This window comes from Salmo salar, chromosome 02 (genome assembly GCF_965601325.2).
Source record: "Salmo salar chromosome 02, fSalSal1, whole genome shotgun sequence".
NCBI lineage: Eukaryota > Metazoa > Chordata > Actinopteri > Salmoniformes > Salmonidae > Salmo > Salmo salar.
This window is the reverse complement of record NC_138292.1, coordinates 3,897,501-3,920,648: the sequence shown is the minus strand read 5'-3', so window position 1 is coordinate 3,920,648 and position 23,148 is coordinate 3,897,501. Positions and strand designations below refer to the sequence as shown.

Here is a 23,148-nt window from a genome sequence, read left to right as displayed (position 1 = left end):
CTGTGGCCTGTGCAGCAAAGTGATCTGTGCTTGTCTGACCCTGACCTGAACCCTAGCCACCTCTCCTTCCCTGGCGGGCATCATAAAGACAGCCTGCCTGCCACCCACCACAGAAGATCTGCCATTCCTGTCTTTCACTCTCCCTTCACTCTCCCTTCACTCTCCCTTCACTCTCCCTTCACCCTCCCTTCACTCTCCTCTCACTCTCCTCTCACTCTCCCTTCACCCTCCCTTCACTCTCCTCTCACTCTCCCGTCACTCTCCCTTCACTCTCCTCTCACTCTCCCGTCACTCTCCCCTCACACTCCTCTCACTCTCCTCTCACTCTCCCGTCACTCTCCCTTCACTCTCCCGTCACTCTCCTCTCACTCCCCCCTCACTCTCCCCTCACTCTCCAGTCACTCTCCCGTCACTCTCCTTCACTCTCCTTTCACTGTTTTCACTCCTACAGGCTAAATTGGAGGACTTAGAATAAGGATTGGATAGAGAGGGAGACAGACAGTCTCCTCTCCTTGGCTGGGTGACCCCTGCTGAATAGCCCTGTGAGTTGAGGATGGTATCCGGAATATTCTCATTATGTCTCTGTTAAGAGTCTCTGGGCATTGTGACGGATGAATCCTCTCTCCTGCTGCTCTCCTGCTATTCAGCTGCACAGGAGAGGGGGAGAGTGTTAGAGAGAGGGGAGTGGAGAGTAAAGGAGAGAGGGGTGGGAGGAAGAGAGAGGGGGGGGGAGAAAGAGGTGGGGGGATGAGGGAGGGAGGGAGGGAGGGAGGGAGGGAGGGAGGGAGGGAGGGAGGGAGGGAGGGAGGGAGGGAGGGAGGGAGGGGAGAAGGGTGGTGTACAAAGAGCTGCAGGGAATTATTAAGCTGTCGGAAGTGTCTTGCCATACCTGTTTCTTTAATGGTAAAGGAGAGAGTGTAGAGAGAGAGAGAGGAGTGTGTGCCTCTGTGTGGCTGTGTGTGGGGGGGACATGTGCTGTGATCCCTAAAAGAAAGGAGACATGGCCAGCTACTCTGAACACTCAGCCCTCTGCAGATCAGGGGGGCCAGACACAGTGATCTAACGTTGATCGCTCTGTTACCAGACCCAAACGACAGAGAGACATCTCTCCTCCCTCTGCTGCTCATCTAACGTGTTATAGGCTACTGTTTCATCTTCCATAGCAGAGCACTGTTTTCCCCTGTTAGCCACTGTCTCTATCCCAATAAGACACTTTAGTCATCACCTTATGCTGACACAGAGTGTGTCTCTATGTGAGATTGTGTTCTGGTGTGTTTGAATAGACTGGATCCTCGTGTCAGGCCTTAACAAGCTTTTTCATCATTTAATCAACTGGTAAAGGGCTGCCTTCGACCACCCAGTCCACACGCACCATCCCCTCTGTCCACTCCTATCATATAGACTCACCTGGTCACCAGCCCTATCATATAGACTCACCTGGTCACCAGCCCTATCATATAGACTCACCTGGTCACCAGCCCTATCATATAGACTCACCTGGTCACCAGCCCTATCATATAGTCTCACCTGGTCACCAGTCCTATCATATAGACTCACCTGGTCACCAGCCCTATCATATAGACTCACCTGGTCACCAGCCCTATCATATAGACTCACCTGGTCACCAGCCCTATCATATAGACTCACCTGGTCACCAGCCCTATCATATAGTCTCACCTGGTCACCAGTCCTATCATATAGACTCACCTGGTCACCAGCCCTATCATATAGACTCACCTGGTCACCAGCCCTATCATATAGACTCACCTGGTCACCAGCCCTATCATATAGACTCACCTGGTCACCAGCCCTATCATATAGACTCACCTGGTCACCAGCCCTATCATATAGACTCACCTGGTCACCAGCCCTATCATATAGACTCACCTGGTCACCAGCCCTATCATATAGTCTCACCTGGTCACCAGCCCTATCATATAGTCTCACCTGGCCTAATCTGGTAGAAGACTGATGCAGAAAACACACTAAGACATAAGGTGCATTGGGAAAGTATTCAGACCCCTAGACTTTTTCCACTTTTTCCACATTTTGTTAAGTTACAACCTTATTCTGAAATTGAATAGTTTTTAGCTACACAAATAATCTACACACAATACCCCATAATGACAAAGCAAAAATGTTTTATTTTTTAATTTGTGCAAATGTATTACAAATAAAAAACTGAAGTATCACATTTACATAAGTATTACATAAGTATTCAAACCCTTTACTCAGTACTTTGTTGAAGCACCTTTGGCAGTGATTACAGCCTCAAGTCTTGGGTATGACGCTACAAGCTTGGCACACCAGTTTTTCAGGAGTTTCACTCATTCTTCTCTGCAGATCCTCTCAAGCTCTGTCAGGTTGGATTGGAAGCGTCGCTGCACAGCTATTTTCCGGTCTCTCCAGATATGTTAGATCAGATTCAAGTCCGGAATCTGGCTGGGCCACTCAAGGACTTTCAGAGACTTGTCCCAAAGCCACTAATGCATTGTCTTGGCTGTGTGCTTAGCATGATGTATTGATGTATTGTATTTGCATGATGCTGCCACCACCATGCTTCACCGTAGGGATGGTGCCAGGTTTCCTCCAGACGGGAAGCTTGGCATTCAGGCCAAAGATTTCAATCTTGGTTTCATCAGACCAGAGAATCTTGTTTCTGACGGTCTGAGAGTCTTTAGGAACCTTTTGGCAAACTCCAAGCGGGCTGTCATGTGCCTTTTACTGAGGAGTGGCTTCCATCTGGCCACTCTACCATAAAGGCCTGATTGGTGGAGAGCTGCAGAGAAGATTGTCCTTCTGGAAGGTTATCCCATCTCCACAGAGGAACTCTGGAGCTCTGTCAGAGTGACCATCGGGTTCTTGGTCACCTCCCTGACCAAGACCCTTTTCCCCCGATTGTTCTGTTTGGCCGGGCGGCCAGCCAGCTCCAGGAAGAGTCTTGGTGGTTCCAAACTTCTTCCATTTAAGAATGATGGAGGCCTTCAATGCTGCAGAAATGTTTTGGTACCCTTCCCCAGATCTGTGCCTCGACACAATCCTGTCTCGGAGCTCTACGGACAATTCCTTCAGCCTTATGGCTTGGTTTTTGCTCTGACATGCACTGTCAACTCTGGGACCTATATAGACAGATGTGTGCCTTTCCAAATCATGAAGAATCAATTTAATTTACCACAGATGGACTCCAATCAAGTTGTAGAAACATCTCAAGGATGATCAATGGAAACAGGATGCACCTGAGCTCAATCTCGAGTCTTATAGCAAAGGGTCTGAATATTTGTTCTCGCTTCGTCATTATGGGGTATTGTGATGTCATTATGGGGTATTGTGATGTCATTATGGGGTATTGTGTGTAGATTGCTGAGGATTTTTATTTTATTTTATCCATTTTAGAACAAGGCTGTAACGCAACAAAGTCAAGGGTTCTGAATACTTTCTGAGTACACTGTACATCCTTTACATAACCCATGTGGAAGGAAGGATCTTTTGTTGTCCAGCCACCCTTTGAGCGGGCATGAGAGCAGTACTACCTGGTAAGCTGGAGTTAACTACAACTCTGTCCACCGGAAACAGGTCCCAACAGTACCTCACACTAAATCACATAGATATGAGGATTCGGTCATGAGTGGCTCTACAATGTACATGGTATCCAATTATTTCTAAAGGAAACTCCTAAAGACTTGTTGTAGTTGTCAAGCACCAACCGCCTGCTTTCTGTTGAGTTGAGATGTGAAAGCTTGTCTCTCTCAGAACATGCCAACGTTTGACCTTGAGCGCTTTACATAATTGAATGAAAAAAACAATTGTCACACTTAAGAATTTTAATTTAGAGACACAAAAAGAATAAGACAATTAGGTGCAGCAGCGTTGGGGGAAACACATTTATTTTCCAGTTAATTGAAAAAGTAATTGTCTGATCCAGAGATATTCTCTATAGTGTAGAGTGTTGATAGAACATAATAGGGTCTTTCAGACATCTCCTCACCAAGCCTTCTGCCTTTCATTTCCCCACCTCCTCCTTTCCCCATCAACAGCACCCATTCCCTTATCAACAGCCCCCATTCCCTTATCAACAGCCCCCTCCCTTCCCCCATCAACAGCCCCCATTCCCCCATCAATAGACCCACCTTCCCCCTCATCAACAGCCACCCTTCCCCCCATCAACAGCCCCCATTCCCTTATCAACAGCCCCCTCCTTTCCCCCATCAACAGCCACCCTTCCCCCTCATCAACAGCCACCCTTCACCCCATCAACAGCCCCCATTCCCTTATCAACAGCCCCTTCCTTTCCCCCATCAACAGCCACCCTTCCCCCCATCAACAGCCACCCTTCCCCCCATCAACAGCCACGCCTTCCCCCCATCAACAGCCACCCCTTCCCCCATCAACAGTCACCCCTTCCCCCATCAACAGCCACCCTTCCCCCATCAACAGCCACCCTTCCCCCATCAACAGTCACCCTTCCCCCATCAATAGCCACACCTTCCCCCCATCAACAGCCACCCCTTCCCCCCATCAACAGCCACCCCTTCCCCCATCAACAGTCACCCCTTCCCCCATCAACAGCCACCCCTTCCCCCATCAACAGCCACCCCTTCCCCCCATCAACAGCCACCCTTCCCCCATCAACAGCCACCCCTTCCCCCCATCAACAGCCACCCCTTCCCCCCATCAACAGCCACCCTTCCACCATCAACAGCCACCCCTTCCCCCATCAACAGCCACCCTTCCACCATCAACAGCCACCCTTCCCCCCATCAACAGCCACCCCTTCCCCCATCAACAGCCACCCTTCCCTCATCAGGGGCGCTGTTGATGGTTGAAGGGGGAGGGGGGTGTTGAAGGGGGTTTAAATGCCAGGCTAATACCAACACCACTAACCAACCACAACATAATGAAAGCCATTACAACCCCAAACCCCTGTAGATTCATCTCCTCTGCACAGCATCTTTAATCCAATCGTGTGGAGGTTGGATCCAACTTTTCTATAGGACCTATTGCATATATAAGTGTGTGATCTCAGGGAGCAGCGGAGGAATGTGTTTGAAGGAACGGGGGTTATATCTGTCTTGGGAATACTGGGAATGCCACAGCGTTCTGAGCTGGAACACTAAGCCCCGTTCCCATACTCCAGGGGCTGCTAGGAGCAAGCTGTGCACACTAATGTGTAGTTTAACAATATATCCCCTGCTGTACTGTACTCCCATTGACTGGGACTGGAGGACAACTCTAAACCTTTTACTGGCATGTACTGGCATTTTATTAATTTGACCTTTATTTAACTAGGCAAGTCAGTTAAGAACAAATTCTAATTTACAATGACAGCCTAGGAACAGTGGGTTAACTGCCTTGTTCAGGTGCAGAACGACTTTTACCTTGTCAGCTCGGGGATTCGATCTAGCAACCTTTCGGTTTACTAGTCCAACTCTCTAAACACCTGCCGTCCCTACATTCTAACCACTAGGCTACCTGCCGTCCCTACACTCTAACCACTAGGCTACCTGCCGTCCCTACACTCTAACCACTAGGCTACCTGCCGTCCCTACACTCTAACCACTAGGCTACCTGCCGTCCCTACACTCTAACCACTAGTCTACCTGCCGTCCCTACACTCTAACCACTAGTCTACCTGCCGCCCCTACACTCTAACCACTAGGCTACCTGCCTGCCCCTACACTCTAACCACTAGTCTACCTGCCGTCCCTACACTCTAACCACTAGTCTACCTGCCGTCCCTACACTCTAACCACTAGACTACCTGCCTGCCCCTACACTCTAACCACTAGTCTACCTGCCTGCCCCTACACTCTAACCACTAGGCTACCTGCCGTCCCTACACTCTAACCACTAGGCTACCTGCCTGCCCCTACACTCTAAACACTAGGCTACCTGTCGCCCCATGTCTCCTTGGCATCCACCACCACCAGGTGGTCCACATGACTTTAAGAAACCTCCGGTACTGTCCAGGTGTACTGTTACAACACTGAGCGGGTGGTGATCCATCACCTATTTTTACACCATGCTTCTCTGACAACAGTTTTTCCATGTTCAATGGATTTCACACATTGACCTCTAACCCCCATATTTCATATTTCCTGTGTCAGGTGCTTGTGCCCAAGAGGTCAGAGTTCAAGGGGAAGATGATTGAGGTGGAGATCTTCGAGGCAGGCAAACACTTCCTGAAGGGAAGACCGCTGGACGGCTCTGAAGTGTTCACTCCCTCCATCGCCGAGCCGCTGCAGAAGGGAGAGGTGTCTGGGCTAACTCAGGTAACCTATTCAATACGACTGTGTTTGTGTCCCTCTGTCAACTACTGGTAGAGCTACAGGAATGTGGAATATCTACAGCAAAGTTAGCAATGGAACAAACATACAGCAACATGGTTACATTCCATATAGGAACTGTTTTTTGTTGTTGTTCTGCTTGAAATAAAAGAGTCTTTCAAACCAGTTAGCAGGGTTACTTCAGGGCAGACATCACACTCTGAGTTGTTTCTCCAAGTTCCTCCAATATCTGTCTTTCTTCCAGGGAGCCAAAGTGCAAGGTGATTTGAAATGATTGGAAGCCATAACTACATGACTGCTATTACTATTAGTCCAGACCTGGAAATGACATTTCATTCACTGCCTCAATCCGCCTGAACACTATGTGAAGTCGTTCCTACTAATGCACTGTCACATCAATGGCCCTATTGAATTCAGCTAGAGGTTCAACTATTTTCTTTACAGGAGGCAGCTGGTAGGCCGAGCTATCTCAGGTCGTCAAAGAGCATGTCTTCCCATTGGCTTAGCAGGTTGAATAAAGGCAATACATGAATAAAATAATCACATGAACAGAAAAAGACATTATGAACAGGGGAGGAAGTCTACCATTCAGTCAGTGTGAAGGCAATAACTACCTGAATTAGTGTTGTCACGATACCAGTATGGCGATACTAGGAAGTAAAGGAAACGAAACAGGAAGCGGTCTAAATGTCTCGAGGAAAACCTTCTTAATGTTGGATTAAACAGCCTTCCTTATCTTGTCACCCAGAGTCACGTTTTGTTCATTTTGCAAGCTATAGCACACAGTATTTTACTAAAGTAGGTTTTAAAGGAGCTTAGATCTGAGTCTGCTTCATGTTTTCTTTTTAGCAGAGGGACATCTAGTATGGTAGTATGGTGACAACACTAATCTGAATAGATAAGACTAGTCCACTCTGGAGTGTCTGGTAGAATGAAGGACTTGATTTAGGCTCTCTAGAGATGCTTAAATGAAGCTGCTAGTGAAACTCTCCTCTCCTCTCTCAGCCTCGTTGACTATTGGTCTAAAGTAGTCCACTATATACAGTAGGGAATTGGGTGCCAGTCTGAACTCACAATGTGTCTGCTCCTAGGCCATCTGTTCCTCCCTACAATAGTTCTGAGATATAATTCATGGATGGGACAGACAGGCAGTAGGGCAGGCCACTCCATCTTTTAATCACTTTAATCACTGGTTTTGTAAATGGAACCTTAAGTACTATCTATCTGCCTGACAGGTCCTTCACTAGATGATGCCTTAAGTACTATCTATCTGCCTGACAGGTCCTTCACTAGATGATGCCTTAAGTACTATCTATCTGCCTGACAGGTCCTTCACTAGATGATGCCTTAAGTACTATCTATCTGCCTGACAGGTTCTTCACTAGATGATGCCTTAAGTACTATCTATCTGCCTGACAGGTCCTTCACTAGATGATGCCTTAAGTACTATCTATCTGCCTGACAGGTCCTTCACTAGATGATGCCTTAAGTACTATCTATCTGCCTGACAGGTCCTTCACTAGATGATGCCTTAAGTACTATCTATCTGCCTGACAGGTCCTTCACTAGATGATGCCTTAAGTACTATCTATCTGCCTGACAGGTTCTTCACTAGATGATGCCTTAAGTACTATCTATCTGCCTGACAGGTCCTTCACTAGATGATGCCTTAAGTACTATCTATCTGCCTGACAGGTCCTTCACTAGATGATGCCTTAAGTACTATCTATCTACCTGACAGGTTCTTCACTAGATGATGCCTTAAGTACTATCTATCTGCCTGACAGGTCCTTCACTAGATGATGCCTTAAGTACTATCTATCTGCCTGACAGGTGCAGGCTAAGATGTGGTCAGATCAGAGCCAGGGCTACCGGTACCGGTACAGAGTCAATGTGGAGGCTATATACAGGGGGGTACCGGTACAGAGTCAATGTAGAGGCTATATACAGGGGGTACCGGTACAGAGTCAATGTGGAGGCTATATACAGGGGGGTACCAGTACAGAGTCAATGTGGAGGCTATATACAGGGGGGTACCAGTACAGAGTCAATGTGGAGGCTATATACAGGGGGTACCGGTACAGAGTCAATGTGGAGGCTATATACAGGGGGTACCAGTACAGAGTCAATATGCGGGGGGCACCGGTATTGAGGTAATATGTACATGTAGGTAGAGTTATTAAAGTGACAATGTATAGATAATAACAGAGAGTAGCAGCAATGTAAGGGGGGGGGGGACGGGGACAATGCAAATAGTCTGGGTAGCCATTTGATTAGATGTTCAGGAGTCGTATGGCTTCGGGGTACCATATAGAGAATAGGGTGCCATTTCAGACACTATATGGAGAGTAGGGAGCCATTTCAGGCACTATATAGAGAATAGGGTGCCATTTCAGACACTATATGGAGAATAGGGTGCCATTTCAGACACGTCCAAGTGTTATTTATAAGGTTCGCTTTTTACAGAGAGAAAAGAGTGTTGGTGTTGAACTTTAAAACCATGATGTCATAGCATGAGAGAGAGCCTGATGGTTTGTTGGTTGGTGAATGTGGGTGATGGCTGGCTGCCAGACTCTCTGACCTCGTCCCAAATAGCACCCTATTCCCTATATCGTGCACTACTTTTGACCAGTGCCCATATGGAATAGGGTGCCATTCAGGATGCAGACTTTAACTTTATGTTCTGTTCCTGCCACAGCACTGCCCGGCTACAGCTCGGCTGTAAAACCTGATGGAGTGTGAAATTAAAATGTGTATCACATTTCTGAGCATCATTTGATGTCCTTTCCTGCAGTACAAATGTTCAGGAGCTGCTCCCGTGAAAAATAACACTGAGCTCCCAGATTAACATACGCAAGAAAAATAGTGACAGTTTAGCCAGCCGTATAATTTCTAAATTGCTCATTGAGAACCCTCACTCATCTCTGTCTCTCCCTCTCTCTGTCTCTGTCTCTCACTCTCTCTCTCTGTCTCTCTGTGTCTCTGTCTCTCCCTCTCTCTGTCTCTCTCTCTCTCTCCCTTTCTCTCTCTCTCTCTCTCTCTCGCTCTGTCTCTCTCACTATCTCTCTCTCTCTCTCTCTCTCTCTCTCTGTCTCTCTCTCTCTCTCTCTCACTCACTCTCTCTCTCTCTCTCTCTCTCACTATCTCTCTCTCTCTCTCTCTCTCTCTCTCTCTCTCTCGCTTCCTAGGGGCTTTAGGCAATTAATAATATTTCCATAATATCTGTTTTGTTTAAAAGGGGTTTACAGCGGAGTGGGGCGCAGTAAGTGGGATGGTTGTATGATAGTAATCTCACAGTGCAGGTGTTTTTAGTGACAGTCAGGTTGGACAGGAATCTCACAGTGCAGGTGTTTTTAGTGACAGTCAGGTTGGACAGGAATCTCACAGTGCAGGTGTTTTTAGTGACAGTCAGGTTGGACAGGAATCTCACAGTGCAGGTGTTTTTAGTGACAGTCAGGTTGGACAGGAATCTCACAGTGCAGGGTGTTTTTAGTGACAGTCATGTTGGACAGGAATCTCACAGTGCAGGTGTTTTTAGTGACAGTCAGGTTGGACAGGAATCTCACAGTGCAGGTGTTTTTAGTGACAGTCAGGTTGGACAGGAATCTCACAGTGCAGGTGTTTTTAGTGACAGTCAGGTTGGACAGGAATCTCACAGTGCAGGGTGTTTTTAGTGACAGTCATGTTGGACAGGAATCTCACAGTGCAGGTGTTTTTAGTGACAGTCATGTTGGACAGGAATCTCACAGTGCAGGTGTTTTTAGTGACAGTCAGGTTGGACAGGAATCTCACAGTGCAGGTGTTTTTAGTGACAGTCAGGTTGGACAGGCAGCAAAGGGAAAAGTCTATGACTGTACCAGGGATTTATAAAAGCTGACATGAGAGAGGTCTTGGTCAAAACAGAGACATTATGAAAGGAAATAAGACAGCATTCAGTTAGTCTTGTCCTCGAGGAGCTTGTGGACTAAACCATCTGACCTGAAGACGTGTGGACTCTCCAGGTGTTAGAACTCTCCTTGTTCTTCATGCTCATTACATTCCTGTTGCTGTGTGTTCCACTAACAGCTGACCATTAGCTCAAGGACCAGCAGATACCGTAGCTACAACCAACCAGATAAACTTAGCAAAAAAAAGAAACGTCCTCTCACTGTCAACTGTGTTTGTTTTCAGCAAACTTAACATGTGCAAATATTTGTATGAACATAAGATTCAACAACTGAGACATAAATTGAACAAGTTCCACAGACATGTGGCTAACAGATATGGAATAATGTGTTCCTGAACAAAGGGGGGGAGTAACAGTCAGTATCTGGTGTGGCCACCAGCTGCATTAAGTACTGCAGTGCATCTCCTCCTCATGGACTGCACCAGATTTGCCAGTTCTTGCTGTGAGATGTTACCCCACTCTTCCACCAAGGCACCTGCAAGTTCCCGGCCATTTCTGGGGGGAATGGCCCTAGCCCTCACCCTCCGATCCAACAGGTCCCAGACGTGCTCAATAGGAATGAGATCCGGGCTCTTCACTGGCCATGGCAGAACACTGACATTCCAGTCTTGCAGGAAATCATTCACAGAACGAGCAGTATGGCTGGTGGCATTGTCATGCTGGAGGGTCATGTCAGGATGAGCCTGCAGGAGGGCACCACATGAGGGAGGAGGATGTCTTCCCTGTAACGCACAGCGTTGAGATTGCCTGCAATGACAACAAGCTCAGTCCGATGATGCTGTGACACACCGCCCCAGACCATGACGGACCCTCCACCTCCAAATCAATCCTGCTCTGGAGTACAGGCCTCGGTGTAACGCTCATTCCTTCGATGATAAACGTGAATCCGACCATCACACCTGGTGAGACAAAACCGCGACTCGTCAGTGAAGACCACTTTTTGCCAGTCCTGTCTGGTCCAGCGACGGTGGGTTTGTGCCCATAGGCGACGTTGTTGCCGGTGATGTCTGGTGAGGACTTGCCTTACAACAGGCCTACAAGCCCTCAGTCCAGCCTCTCTCAGCCTATTGCGGACAGTCTGAATACTGATGGAGGGATTGTGCGTTCCTGGTGTAACTCGGGCAGTTGTTGTTGCCATCCTGTACCTGTCCCGCAGGTATGATGTTCGGATGTACCGATCCTGTGCAGGTGTTGTTACACGTCGTCTGCCACTGCGAGGACGATCAGCTGTGTTTTTCAGAGGCAGTAGAAAGATCTCTTTAGTGTCCAAAGTTTTCATTACTGTGACCTTTATTGCCTACCGTCTGTAAGCTGTTAGTGTCTTAACGACCATTCCACAGGTGCATGTTAATTAATTGTTTATGGTTCATTGAACAAGCATGGGAAACAGTGTTTAAACACTGTGAAGATATTTGGATTTTTACGAATTATCTTTGAAAGACAGGGTCTTTAGCTACAACCATACCTATTAGTTAGAGGACTATGGCAGCTAGCTACAACCATACCTATTAGTTAGAGGACTATAGCAGCTAGCTGCAACCATATCTATTAGTTAGAGGACTATAGCAGCTAGCTACAACTGTACCTATTAGTTAGAGGACTGTAGCAGCTAGCTACAACCATACCTATTAGTTAGAGGACCAGCTAGGTACAACCATACCTATTAGTTAGAGGACTATAGCAGCTAGCTACAACCATACCTATTAGTTAGAGAACTATAGCAGCTAGCTACAACTGTACCTATTAGTTAGAGGACTATCGCAGCTAGCTACAACCATATCTATTAGTTAGAGGACTATAGCAGCTAGCTACAACCATACCTATTAGTTAGAGGACTGTAGCAGCTAGCTACAACCATACCTATTAGTTAGAGGACCAGCTAGGTACAACCATACCTATTAGTTAGAGGACTATAGCAGCTAGCTACAACCATACCTATTAGTTAGAGGACCAGCTAGGTACAACCATACCTATTAGTTAGAGGACTATAGCAGCTAGCTACAACCATACCTATTAGTTAGAGGACTATAGCAGCTAGCTACAACTGTACCTAAAGGACTATAGCAGTTAGCTACAACTGTACCTATTAGTTAGAGGACTATAGCAGCTAGCTACAACCATACCTATTAGTTAGAGGACTATAGCAGTTAGCTTCAACTGTACCTATTAGTTAGAGGACTATAGCAGCTAGCTACAACCATACCTATTAGTTAGAGGACTATAGCAGCTAGCTACAACCATACCTATTAGTTAGAGGACTATAGCAGTTAGCTTCAACTGTACCTATTAGTTAGAGGACTATTGCAGCTAGCTACAGCCATACCTATTAGTTAGAGTACTATAGCAGCTTGCCTCAGCCATACCTATTAGTTAGAGGACTATAGCAGCTAGCTACAACCATACCTATTAGTTAGAGGACTATAGCAGCTAGCTACAACCATACCTATTAGTTAGAGGACTATAGCAGCTAGCTACAACCATACCTATTAGTTAGAGGACTATAGCAGCTAGCTCAACCGTCCTGCCAGGCAGTAAACAGCCTCTGACGCCTCTTAAGTGAACCTGTTTAGCTCCAGAAAGGGTTTCTCTGTCCCAAATTACACCCTATTCCCTATGTAGTGCACCACTGCAGACCGGAGGCCTCTGGTCAAAATACTTCTGTCCCTGGTCAAAGTACTTCAACGTAGTGAACTATGTAGTGTGCCATTTGGGATGCAACCTCTCTCTCCTTTCCTCTTGACTATTGAAAACCACAGCTGTTTATCACTGGGAGTGACACAATGTGGCAGGGTTTTCACCGCAATTACATGTCCTACACAGCGCTAAGCTATTAGCTGCCTGTTCCATCATGGACGGAAACCCATTATACACATTCACAAGCTCTCTCTACAAACACACACACTTTAACGCACGCACGCACACACACACACGGACACAGTGTACGGCACGGGTACCAGATAGGACAGGAGAATTACACCAGATAGGACAGGCTAAATACACCAGATAGGACAGGAGAAATACACCAGATAGGACAGGAGGAATACACCAGATAGGACAGGAGAATTACACCAGATAAGACAGGAGAATTACACCAGATAAGACAGGAGAATTACACCAGATAAGACAGGAGAATTACACCAGATAGGACAGGAGAATTACACCAGATAAGACAGGAGAATTACACCAGATAAGACAGGAGAATTACACCAGATAAGACAGGAGAATTACACCAGATAAGACAGGAGAATTACACCAGATAAGACAGGAGAATTACACCAGATAGGACAGGAGATTTACACCAGATAAGACAGGAGAATTACACCAGATAAGACAGGAGAATTACACCAGATAGGACAGGAGAATTACACCAGATAAGACAGGAGAATTACACCAGATAAGACAGGAGAATTACACCAGATAGGACAGGAGTATTACACCAGATAGGACAGGAGAATTACACCAGATAGGACAGGAGTATTACACCAGATAGGACAGGAGTATTACACCAGATAGGACAGGAGAATTACACCAGATAAGACAGGAGAATTACACCAGATAGGACAGGAGTATTACACCAGATAGGACAGGAGAATTCCACCAGATAAGACAGGAGAATTACACCAGATAGGACAGGAGAATTACACCAGATAGGACAGGAGAATTACACCAGATAGGACAGGAGAATTCCACCAGATAAGACAGGATTACACCAAATAAGACAGGAGAATTACACCAGATAAGACAGGATTTAACAGGATGCCAGTGTATAGACTCTAGCATTGGAGTAATATGATAAAATGTTTTGGTTGTAGTCCAGATTCTAGCAGACGTATTTAGCACTAGGTGAGGTTTATCTAGTGTCTTATGCGTGTAGCCGGAGAGAGTAGACCGCCATTTGTAACGCACCCCTTGTCTCACAGTCCTTCTGTCATGTGGGATGAAACACGGCAAGCTGTCAGTGGCCCTTTTGACGAGGGAGGAGGAGGAGGAGGAGAGGGCTTCAATTGGACCCCATTTATGTCCTCCTCTCTCCTGCTTCTAGACCTTATCAGCCATGATGACTAGCAGGTTGGAAGACACACTTTACCCTGTCTGTTGATCTGTCATACAAGCCCATGCAGAGCCGTGATTACAGGTCTAACAGAGATGCCTCATGGTATTGATGTTGAATGGAGCAGGAGGGTTTGGGATATGGGAAAGCTAAGTGGTGTGTTGTTGCTGCTTATTTCACCACGAAGATGAAAGGGTTGAGGGATGGTCCACCTTGCCATGTATGGAAGAGCAGCTGGGTCAACCTTTAGATTCACGGTAAGAGAAGTAGTAGAGATGAATGGTTATTGATATTCACATTGTCGGTAGGGAAGGCTACTTACTCTGAGGTGGACCAAGTCCATGTCTCGTGTTCATATAGTCAACAACATCTCTACAGCTACAAACTTAAGCATTTCGCTGCACCTTGCGATAACATCTGCAAATCTGGGTTCGTGACCAATTAACTTTGATTTGATTTAGCTTGCTATTTCAACTTCTGGTCATTTCAGTTTGAAAGCAGAAAACCCACACCTGATTTGGGCAGGTGCAGGATGGTAAAACACAAAAGACACCCGCTACTGTCCACCAAAATAAAAAGTCTGGACTGTAAGGAAGCAATTAATATTCACTCCACTTCTGGTCGTTGTCAAGCCACAGTCTTTCTCTACCTGTCTTTATCTTGTCCCTATACTCCCCTAACCCTTTCTCTACCTGTCTTTATCTGTCCCTAGACTCCCCCTAACCCTTTCTCTACCTGTCCTCCTATCCCTAGACTCTCCTAACCCTTTCTCTACCTGTCCTCCTATCCCTAGACTCCCCCTAACCCTTTCTCTACCTGTCCTCCTATCCCTAGACTCCCCTAAGCCTTTCTCTACCTGTCCTCCTATCCCTAGACTCCCCCTAACCCTTTCTCTACCTGTCCTCCTATCCCTAGACTCCCCTAACCCTTTCTCTACCTGTCCTCCTATCCCTAGACTCCCCTAACCCTTTCTCTACCTGTCCTCCTATCTCTAGACTCCCCTAAGCCTTTCTCATCCTGTCCTCCTATCCCTAGACTCCCCTAACCCTTTCTCTACCTGTCCTCCTATCCCTAGACTCCCCTAACCCTTTCTCTACCTGTCCTCCTATCCCTAGACTCCCCCTAACCCTTTCTCTACCTGTCTTTATCTGTCCCTAGACTCCCCTAACCCTTCTCTACCTGTTCTCCTATCCCTAGACTCCCCTAACCCTCTCCCTAACCCTTTCTCTACCTGTCCTCCTATCCCTAGACTCCCCCTAACCCTTTCTCTACCTGTCCTCCTATCCCTAGACTCCCCCTAACCCTTTCTCTACCTGTCCTCCTATCCCTATACTCCCCTAACCCTTTCCCTACCTGTCCTCCTATCTCTAGACTCCCCCTAACCCTTTCTCTACCTGTCCTCTTATCCCTAGACTCCCCCTAACCCTTTCTCTACCTGTCCTCCTATCCCTAGACTCCCCCTAACCCTTTCTCTACCTGTCCTCCTATCCCTAGACTCTCCTAACCCTTTCTCTACCTGTCCTCCTATCCCTAGACTCCCCTAACCCTCCCCCTAACCCTTTCTCTACCTGTCCTCCTATCTCTAGACTCCTCCTAACCCTTTCTCTACCTGTCCTCCTATCCCTAGACTCCCCTAACCCTTTCTCTACCTGTCATCCTATCCCTAGACTCTCCCTAACCCTTTCTCTACCTGTCCTCCTATCTCTAGACTCCCCCTAACCCTTTCTCCACCTGTCCTCCTATCCCTAGACTCCCCTAACCCTTTCTCTACCTGTCCTCCTATCCCTAGACTCCCCTAACCCTTTCTCTACCTGTCATCTTATCCCTAGACTCCCCTAACCCTTTCTCTACCTGTCCTCCTATCCCTAGACTCTCCCTAACCCTTTCTCTACCTGTCCTCCTATCCCTAGACTCTCCTAACCCTTTCTCTACCTGTCCTCCTATCTCTAGACTCCTCCTAACCCTTTCTCTACCTGTCCTCCTATCCCTAGACTCCCCTAACCCTTTCTCTACCTGTCCTCCTATCTCTAGACTCCCCTAACCCTTTCTCTACCTGTCCTCCTATCCCTAGACTCCCCTAACCCTTTCTCTACCTGTCCTCCTATCCCTAGACTCCCCTAACCCTTTCTCTACCTGTCCTCCTATCCCTAAACTCCCCATTTCTCTACCTGTCCTCCTATCCCTAGACTCCCCCTAACCCTTTCTCTACCTGTTCTCCTATCCCTAGACTCCTCCTAACCCTTTCTCTACCTGTCCTCCTATCCCTAGACTCCCCCTAACCCTTTCTCTACCTGTCCTCCTATCTCTATACTCCCCTAACCCTTTCTCTACCTGTCCTCCTATCCCTAGACTCTCCTAACCCTTTCTCTACCTGTCCTCCTATCTCTAGACTCCCCCTAACCCTTTCTCTACCTGTCCTCCTATCCCTAGACTCCTCTAACCCTTTCTCTACCTGTCCTCCTATCCCTAGACTCTCCCTAACACTTTCTCTACCTGTCCTCCTATCCCTAGACTCCCCCTAACCCTTTCTCTACCTGTCCTCCTATCTCTAGACTCCCCTAACCCTTTCTCTGCCTGTCCTCCTATCCCTAGACTCTCCTAACCCTTTCTCTACCTGTCCTCCTATCTCTAGACTCCCCCTAACCCTTTCTCTACCTTCCCTCCTATCCCTAGACTCCCCTAACCCTTTCTCTACCTGTCTTTATCTGTCCCTAGACTCCCCTAACCCTTCTCTACCTGTCCTCCTATCCCTAGACTCCCCCTAACCCTTTCTCTACCTGTCCTCCTATCCCTAGACTCCCCTAACCCTTTCTCTACCTGTTCTCCTATCCCTAGACTCCCCTAACCCTCCCCCTAACCCTTTCTCTACCTGTCCTCCTATCCCTAGACTCCCCCTAACCCTTTCTCTACCTGTCCTCCTATCCCTAAACTCCCCTAACCCTTTCTCTACCTGTCCTCCTATCCCTAGACTCCCCCTAACCCTTTCTCTACCTGTCCTCCTATCCCTAGACTCCCCTAACCCTTTCTCTACCTGTCCTCCTATCCCTAGACTCCCCTAACCCTTTCTCTACCTGTCCTCCTATCCCTAGACTTCCCTAACCCTTTCGCCACCTGTCCTCCTATCCCTAGACTCCCCTAACCCTTTCTCTACCTGTCCTCCTATCCCTATACTCCCCTAACCCTTTCCCTACCTGTCCTCCTATCTCTAGACTCCCCCTAACCCTTTCTCTACCTGTCCTCCTATCCCTAGACTCCCCTAACCCTTTCTCTACCTGTCCTCCTATCCCTAGACTCCCCCTAACCCTTTCTCTACCTGTCCTCCTATCCCTAGACTCCCCCTAACCCTTTCTCTACCTGTCCTCCTATCTCTAGACTCCCCTAACCCTTTCTCTACCTGTCCTCCTATCCCTAGACTCCCCTAACCCTTTCTCTACCTGTCATCCTATCCCTAGACTCCCCTAACCCTTTCTCTACCTGTCCTCCTATCCCTAGACTCCCCTAACCCTTTCTCTACCTGTCCTCCTATCCCTAGACTCCCCCTAACCCTTTCTCTACCTGTCCTCCTATCCCTAGACTCCCCTAACCCTTTCTCTACCTGTCATCCTATCCCTAGACTCCCCTAACCCTTTCTCTACCTGTCCTCCTATCCCTAGACTCTCCTAACCCTTTCTCTACCTGTCCTCCTATCCCTAGACTCCCCTAACCCTTTCTCTACCTGTCCTCCTATCTCTAGACTCCCCCTAACCCTTTCTCTACCTGTCCTCCTATCCCTAGACTCCCCCTAACCCTTTCTCTACCTGTCCTCCTATCCCTAGACTCCCCCTAACCCTTTCCCTACCTGTCCTCCTATCTCTAGACTCCCCTAACCCTTTCTCTACCTGTCCTCCTATCCCTAGACTCTCCTAACCCTTTCTCTACCTGTCCTCCTATCCCTAGACTCCCCTAACCCCCCCCCTAACCCTTTCTCTACCTGTCCTCCTATCTCTAGACTCCTCCTAACCCTTTCTCTACCTGTCCTCCTATCCCTAGACTCCCCCTAACCCTTTCTCTACCTGTCCTCCTATCCCTAGACTCCCCTAACCCCCCCCCCTAACCCTTTCTCTACCTGTCCTCCTATCTCTAGACTCCTCCTAACCCTTTCTCTACCTGTCCTCCTATCCCTAGACTCCCCTAACCCTTTCTCTACCTGTCCTCCTATCCCTAGACTCCCCTAACCCTTTCTCTACCTGTCCTCCTATCCCTAGACTCCCCTAACCCTTTCTCTACCTGTCCTCCTATCCCTAGACTCCCCCTAACCCTTTCTCTACCTGTCCTCCTATCCCTAGACTCCCCTAACCCTTTCTCTACCTGTCCTCCTATCCCTAGACTCCCCTAACCCTTTATCCACCTGTCCTCCTATCCCTAGACTCCCCTAACCCTTTCTCTACCTGTCCTCCTATCCCTAGACTCTCCTAACCCTTTCTCTACCTGTCCTCCTATCCCTAGACTCTCCTAACCCTTTATCCACCTGTCCTCCTATCCCTAGACTCCCCTAACCCTTTCTCTACCTGTCCTCCTATCCCTAGACTCCCCTAACCCTTTCTCTACCTGTCCTCCTATCCCTAGACTCCCCTAACCCTTTCTCTACCTGTCCTCCTATCCCTAGACTCTCCCTAACCCTTTCTCTACCTGTCCTCCTATCCCTAGACTCCCCTAACCCTTTCTCTACCTGTCCTCCTATCCCTAGACTCCCCCTAACCCTTTCTCTACCTGTCCTCCTATCCCTAGACTCCCCTAACCCTTTCTCTACCTGTCCTCCTATCCCTAGACTCTCCCTAACCCTTTCTCTACCTGTCCTCCTATCCCTAGACTTCCCTAACCCTTTATCCACCTGTCCTCCTATCCCTAGACTCCCCTAACCCTTTCTCTACCTGTCCTCCTATCCCTAGACTCCCCTAACCCTTTCTCTACCTGTCCTCCTATCCCTAGACTCCCCCTAACCCTTTCTCTACCTGTCCTCCTATCCCTAGACTCCCCTAACCCTTTCTCTACCTGTCCTCCTATCTCTAGACTCCCCCTAACCCTTTCTCTTACCTGTCCTCCTATCTCTAGACTCCCCCTAACCCTTTCTCTACCTGTCCTCCTATCCCTAGACTCCCCTAAGCCTTTCTCTACCTGTCCTCCTATCTCTAGACTCCCCCTAACCCTTTCTCTTACCTGTCCTCCTATCCCTAGACTCCCCTAACCCTTTCTCTACCTGTCAACCCTCACGATGACATCATTGTGTTCTGAACCCAGTAGACAACCTTGTCATTGGTTCAGACTGGTAGTCAGTTTGTGACTGATGCTGTCTGTTCAAACTGCTGTGAAACAAGCTGGGCCTATTTATGTTTTGTGTTGCCACTATCTGTATATATACACACACTCACTCACTCACTCACTCACTCACTCACTCACTCACTCACTCACTCACTCACTCACTCACTCACTCACTCACTCACTCACTCACTCACTCACTCACTCACTCACTCACTCACTCACTCACTCACCACACACACACACACACACACACACACACACACACACACACACACACACACACACACACACACACACACACACACAGTGTAAACAAACAAAAATGCTCTGTCTGTTTGCGTAAGATCAAAACACACTTTACCATGATGATGTGTCTGTGGGGAGACTGACTGGAGACTTTACCATGACGATGTGTCTGTGGGGACTGACTGGAGACTTTACCATGATGATGTGTCTGTGTGGGGAGACTGACTGGAGACTTTACCATGACGATGTGTCTGTGTGGGGACTGACTGGAGACTTTACCATGATGATGTGTCTGTGTGGGGAGACTGACTGGAGACTTTACCATGACGATGTGTCTGTGTGGGGAGACTGACTGGAGACTTTACCATGATGATGTGTCTGTGTGGGGACTGACTGGAGACTTTACCATGACGATGTGTCTGTGTGGGGAGACTGACTGGAGACTTTACCATGACGATGTGTCTGTGTGGGGACTGACTGGAGACTTTACCATGATGATGTGTCTGTGGGGACTGACTGGAGACTTTACCATGACGATGTGTCTGTGTGGGGACTGACTGGAGACTTTACCATGACGATGTGTCTGTGGGGACTGACTGGAGACTTTACCATGACGATGTGTCTGTGTGGGGACTGACTGGAGACTTTACCATGACGATGTGTCTGTGTGGGGACTGACTGGAGACTTTACCATGACGATGTGTCTGTGTGGGGACTGACTGGAGACTTTACCATGACGATGTGTCTGTGTGGGGACTGACTGGAGACTTTACCATGACGATGTGTCTGTGGGGACTGACTGGAGACTTTACCATGACGATGTGTCTGTGTGGGGACTGACTGGAGACTTTACCATGATGATGTGTCTGTGTGGGGACTGACTGGAGACTTTACCATGACGATGTGTCTGTGTGGGGACTGACTGGAGACTTTACCATGATGATGTGTCTGTGTGGGGACTGACTGGAGACTTTACCATGATGATGTGTCTGTGTGGGGACTGACTGGAGACTTTATCATGACGATGTGTCTGTGGGGACTGACTGGAGACTTTACCATGACGATGTGTCTGTGGGGACTGACTGGAGACTTTACCATGACGATGTGTCTGTGGGGACTGACTGGAGACTTTACCATGACGATGTGTCTGTGGGGACTGACTGGAGACTTTACCATGATGATGTGTCTGTGGGGACTGACTGGAGACTTTACCATGACGATGTGTCTGTGGGGACTGACTGGAGACTTTACCATGACGATGTGTCTGTGTGGGGACTGACTGGAGACTTTACCATGACGATGTGTCTGTGGGGACTGACTGGAGACTTTACCATGACGATGTGTCTGTGGGGACTGACTGGAGACTTTACCATGATGATGTGTCTGTGTGGGGGGACTGACTGGAGACTTTACCATGATGATGTGTCTGTGTGGGGAGACTGACTGGAGACTTTACCATGACGATGTGTTTGTGTGGGGACTGACTGGAGACTTTACCATGACGATGTGTCTGTGTGGGGACTGACTGGAGACTTTACCATGATGATGTGTCTGTGTGGGGAGACTGACTGGAGACTTTACCATGACGATGTGTCTGTGTGGGGACTGACTGGAGACTTTACCATGACGATGTGTCTGTGGGGACTGACTGGAGACTTTACCATGACGATGTGTCTGTGGGGACTGACTGGAGACTTTACCATGACGATGTGTCTGTGTGGGGACTGACTGGAGACTTTACCATGACGATGTGTCTGTGTGGGGACTGACTGGAGACGTTACCATGACGATGTGTCTGTGGGGACTGACTGGAGACTTTACCATGACGATGTGTCTGTGGGGACTGACTGGAGACTTTACCATGACGATGTGTCTGTGTGGGGAGACTGACTGGAGACTTTACCATGATGATGTGTCTGTGTGGAGACTGACTGGAGACTTTACCATGACGATGTGTCTGTGTGGGGAGACTGACTGGAGACTTTACCATGACGATGTGTCTGTGTGGGGACTGACTGGAGACTTTACCATGACGATGTGTCTGTGTGGGGACTGACTGGAGACTTTACCATGACGATGTGTCTGTGGGGACTGACTGGAGACTTTACCATGACGATGTGTCTGTGGGGAGACTGACTGGAGACTTTACCATGATGATGTGTCTGTGTGGGGACTGACTGGAGACTTTACCATGACGATGTGTCTGTGTGGGGAGACTGACTGGAGACTTTACCATGATGATGTGTCTGTGTGGGGACTGACTGGAGACTTTACCATGACGATGTGTCTGTGGGGACTGACTGGAGACTTTACCATGACGATGTGTCTGTGGGGACTGACTGGAGACTTTACCATGACGATGTGTCTGTGTGGGGACTGACTGGAGACTTTACCATGATGATGTGTCTGTGGGGACTGACTGGAGACTTTACCATGACGATGTGTCTGTGTGGGGACTGACTGGAGACTTTACCATGACGATGTGTCTGTGGGGACTGACTGGAGACTTTACCATGACGATGTGTCTGTGGGGACTGACTGGAGACTTTACCATGATGATGTGTCTGTGTTGGGACTGACTGGAGACTTTACCATGACGATGTGTCTGTGTGGGGACTGACTGGAGACTTTACCATGATGATGTGTCTGTGGGGACTGACTGGAGACTTTACCATGACGATGTGTCTGTGTGGGGACTGACTGGAGACTTTACCATGACGATGTGTCTGTGTGGGGACTGACTGGAGACTTTACCATGACGATGTGTCTGTGTGGGGACTGACTGGAGACTTTACCATGATGATGTGTCTGTGTGGGGACTGACTGGAGACTTTACCATGACGATGTGTCTGTGTGGGGAGACTGACTGGAGACTTTACCATGACGATGTGTCTGTGGGGACTGACTGGAGACTTTACCATGACGATGTGTCTGTGTGGGGACTGACTGGAGACTTTACCATGACGATGTGTCTGTGTGGGGACTGACTGGAGACTTTACCATGACGATGTGTCTGTGTGGGGACTGACTGGAGACTTTACCATGACGATGTGTCTGTGTGGGGACTGACTGGAGAGGCAACAGCAGAGTTGCACAGCAAATATGTCCTTCTAATGCTCCCTGTGTGTGTGTGTGTGTGTGTGTGTGTGTGTGTGTGTGTGTGTGTGTGTGTGTGTGTGTGTGTGTGTGTGTGTGTGTGTGTGTGTGTGTGTGTGTGTGTTCGTTCTTCCAATAACTGCTCTGGCTAGGTTGTTATGTCTGTCTGTACCTGGAAGAGTCCAGCAAATCAGACAGGACAACAACAGTCTGGTGACCCAGTGCAT

At 48.1% G+C, this 23,148-nt stretch overlaps 1 protein-coding gene across 3 annotated transcripts in view; it reads left to right on the top strand.

Moving 5' to 3' along the window:
• The window catches only part of LOC106597444 (threonylcarbamoyladenosine tRNA methylthiotransferase), an 811,125-nt gene that overhangs the window by 766,924 nt on the left and 21,053 nt on the right, over positions 1-23,148 (top strand). For all 3 annotated transcript variants that reach the window (XM_082959157.1, XM_082959161.1, XM_082959159.1), the window contains exon 14: positions 6,105-6,269. In XM_082959157.1, coding sequence (XP_082815283.1) covers positions 6,105-6,269 — 165 coding nt within the window. The remainder of the gene's footprint in view (positions 1-6,104; positions 6,270-23,148) is intronic.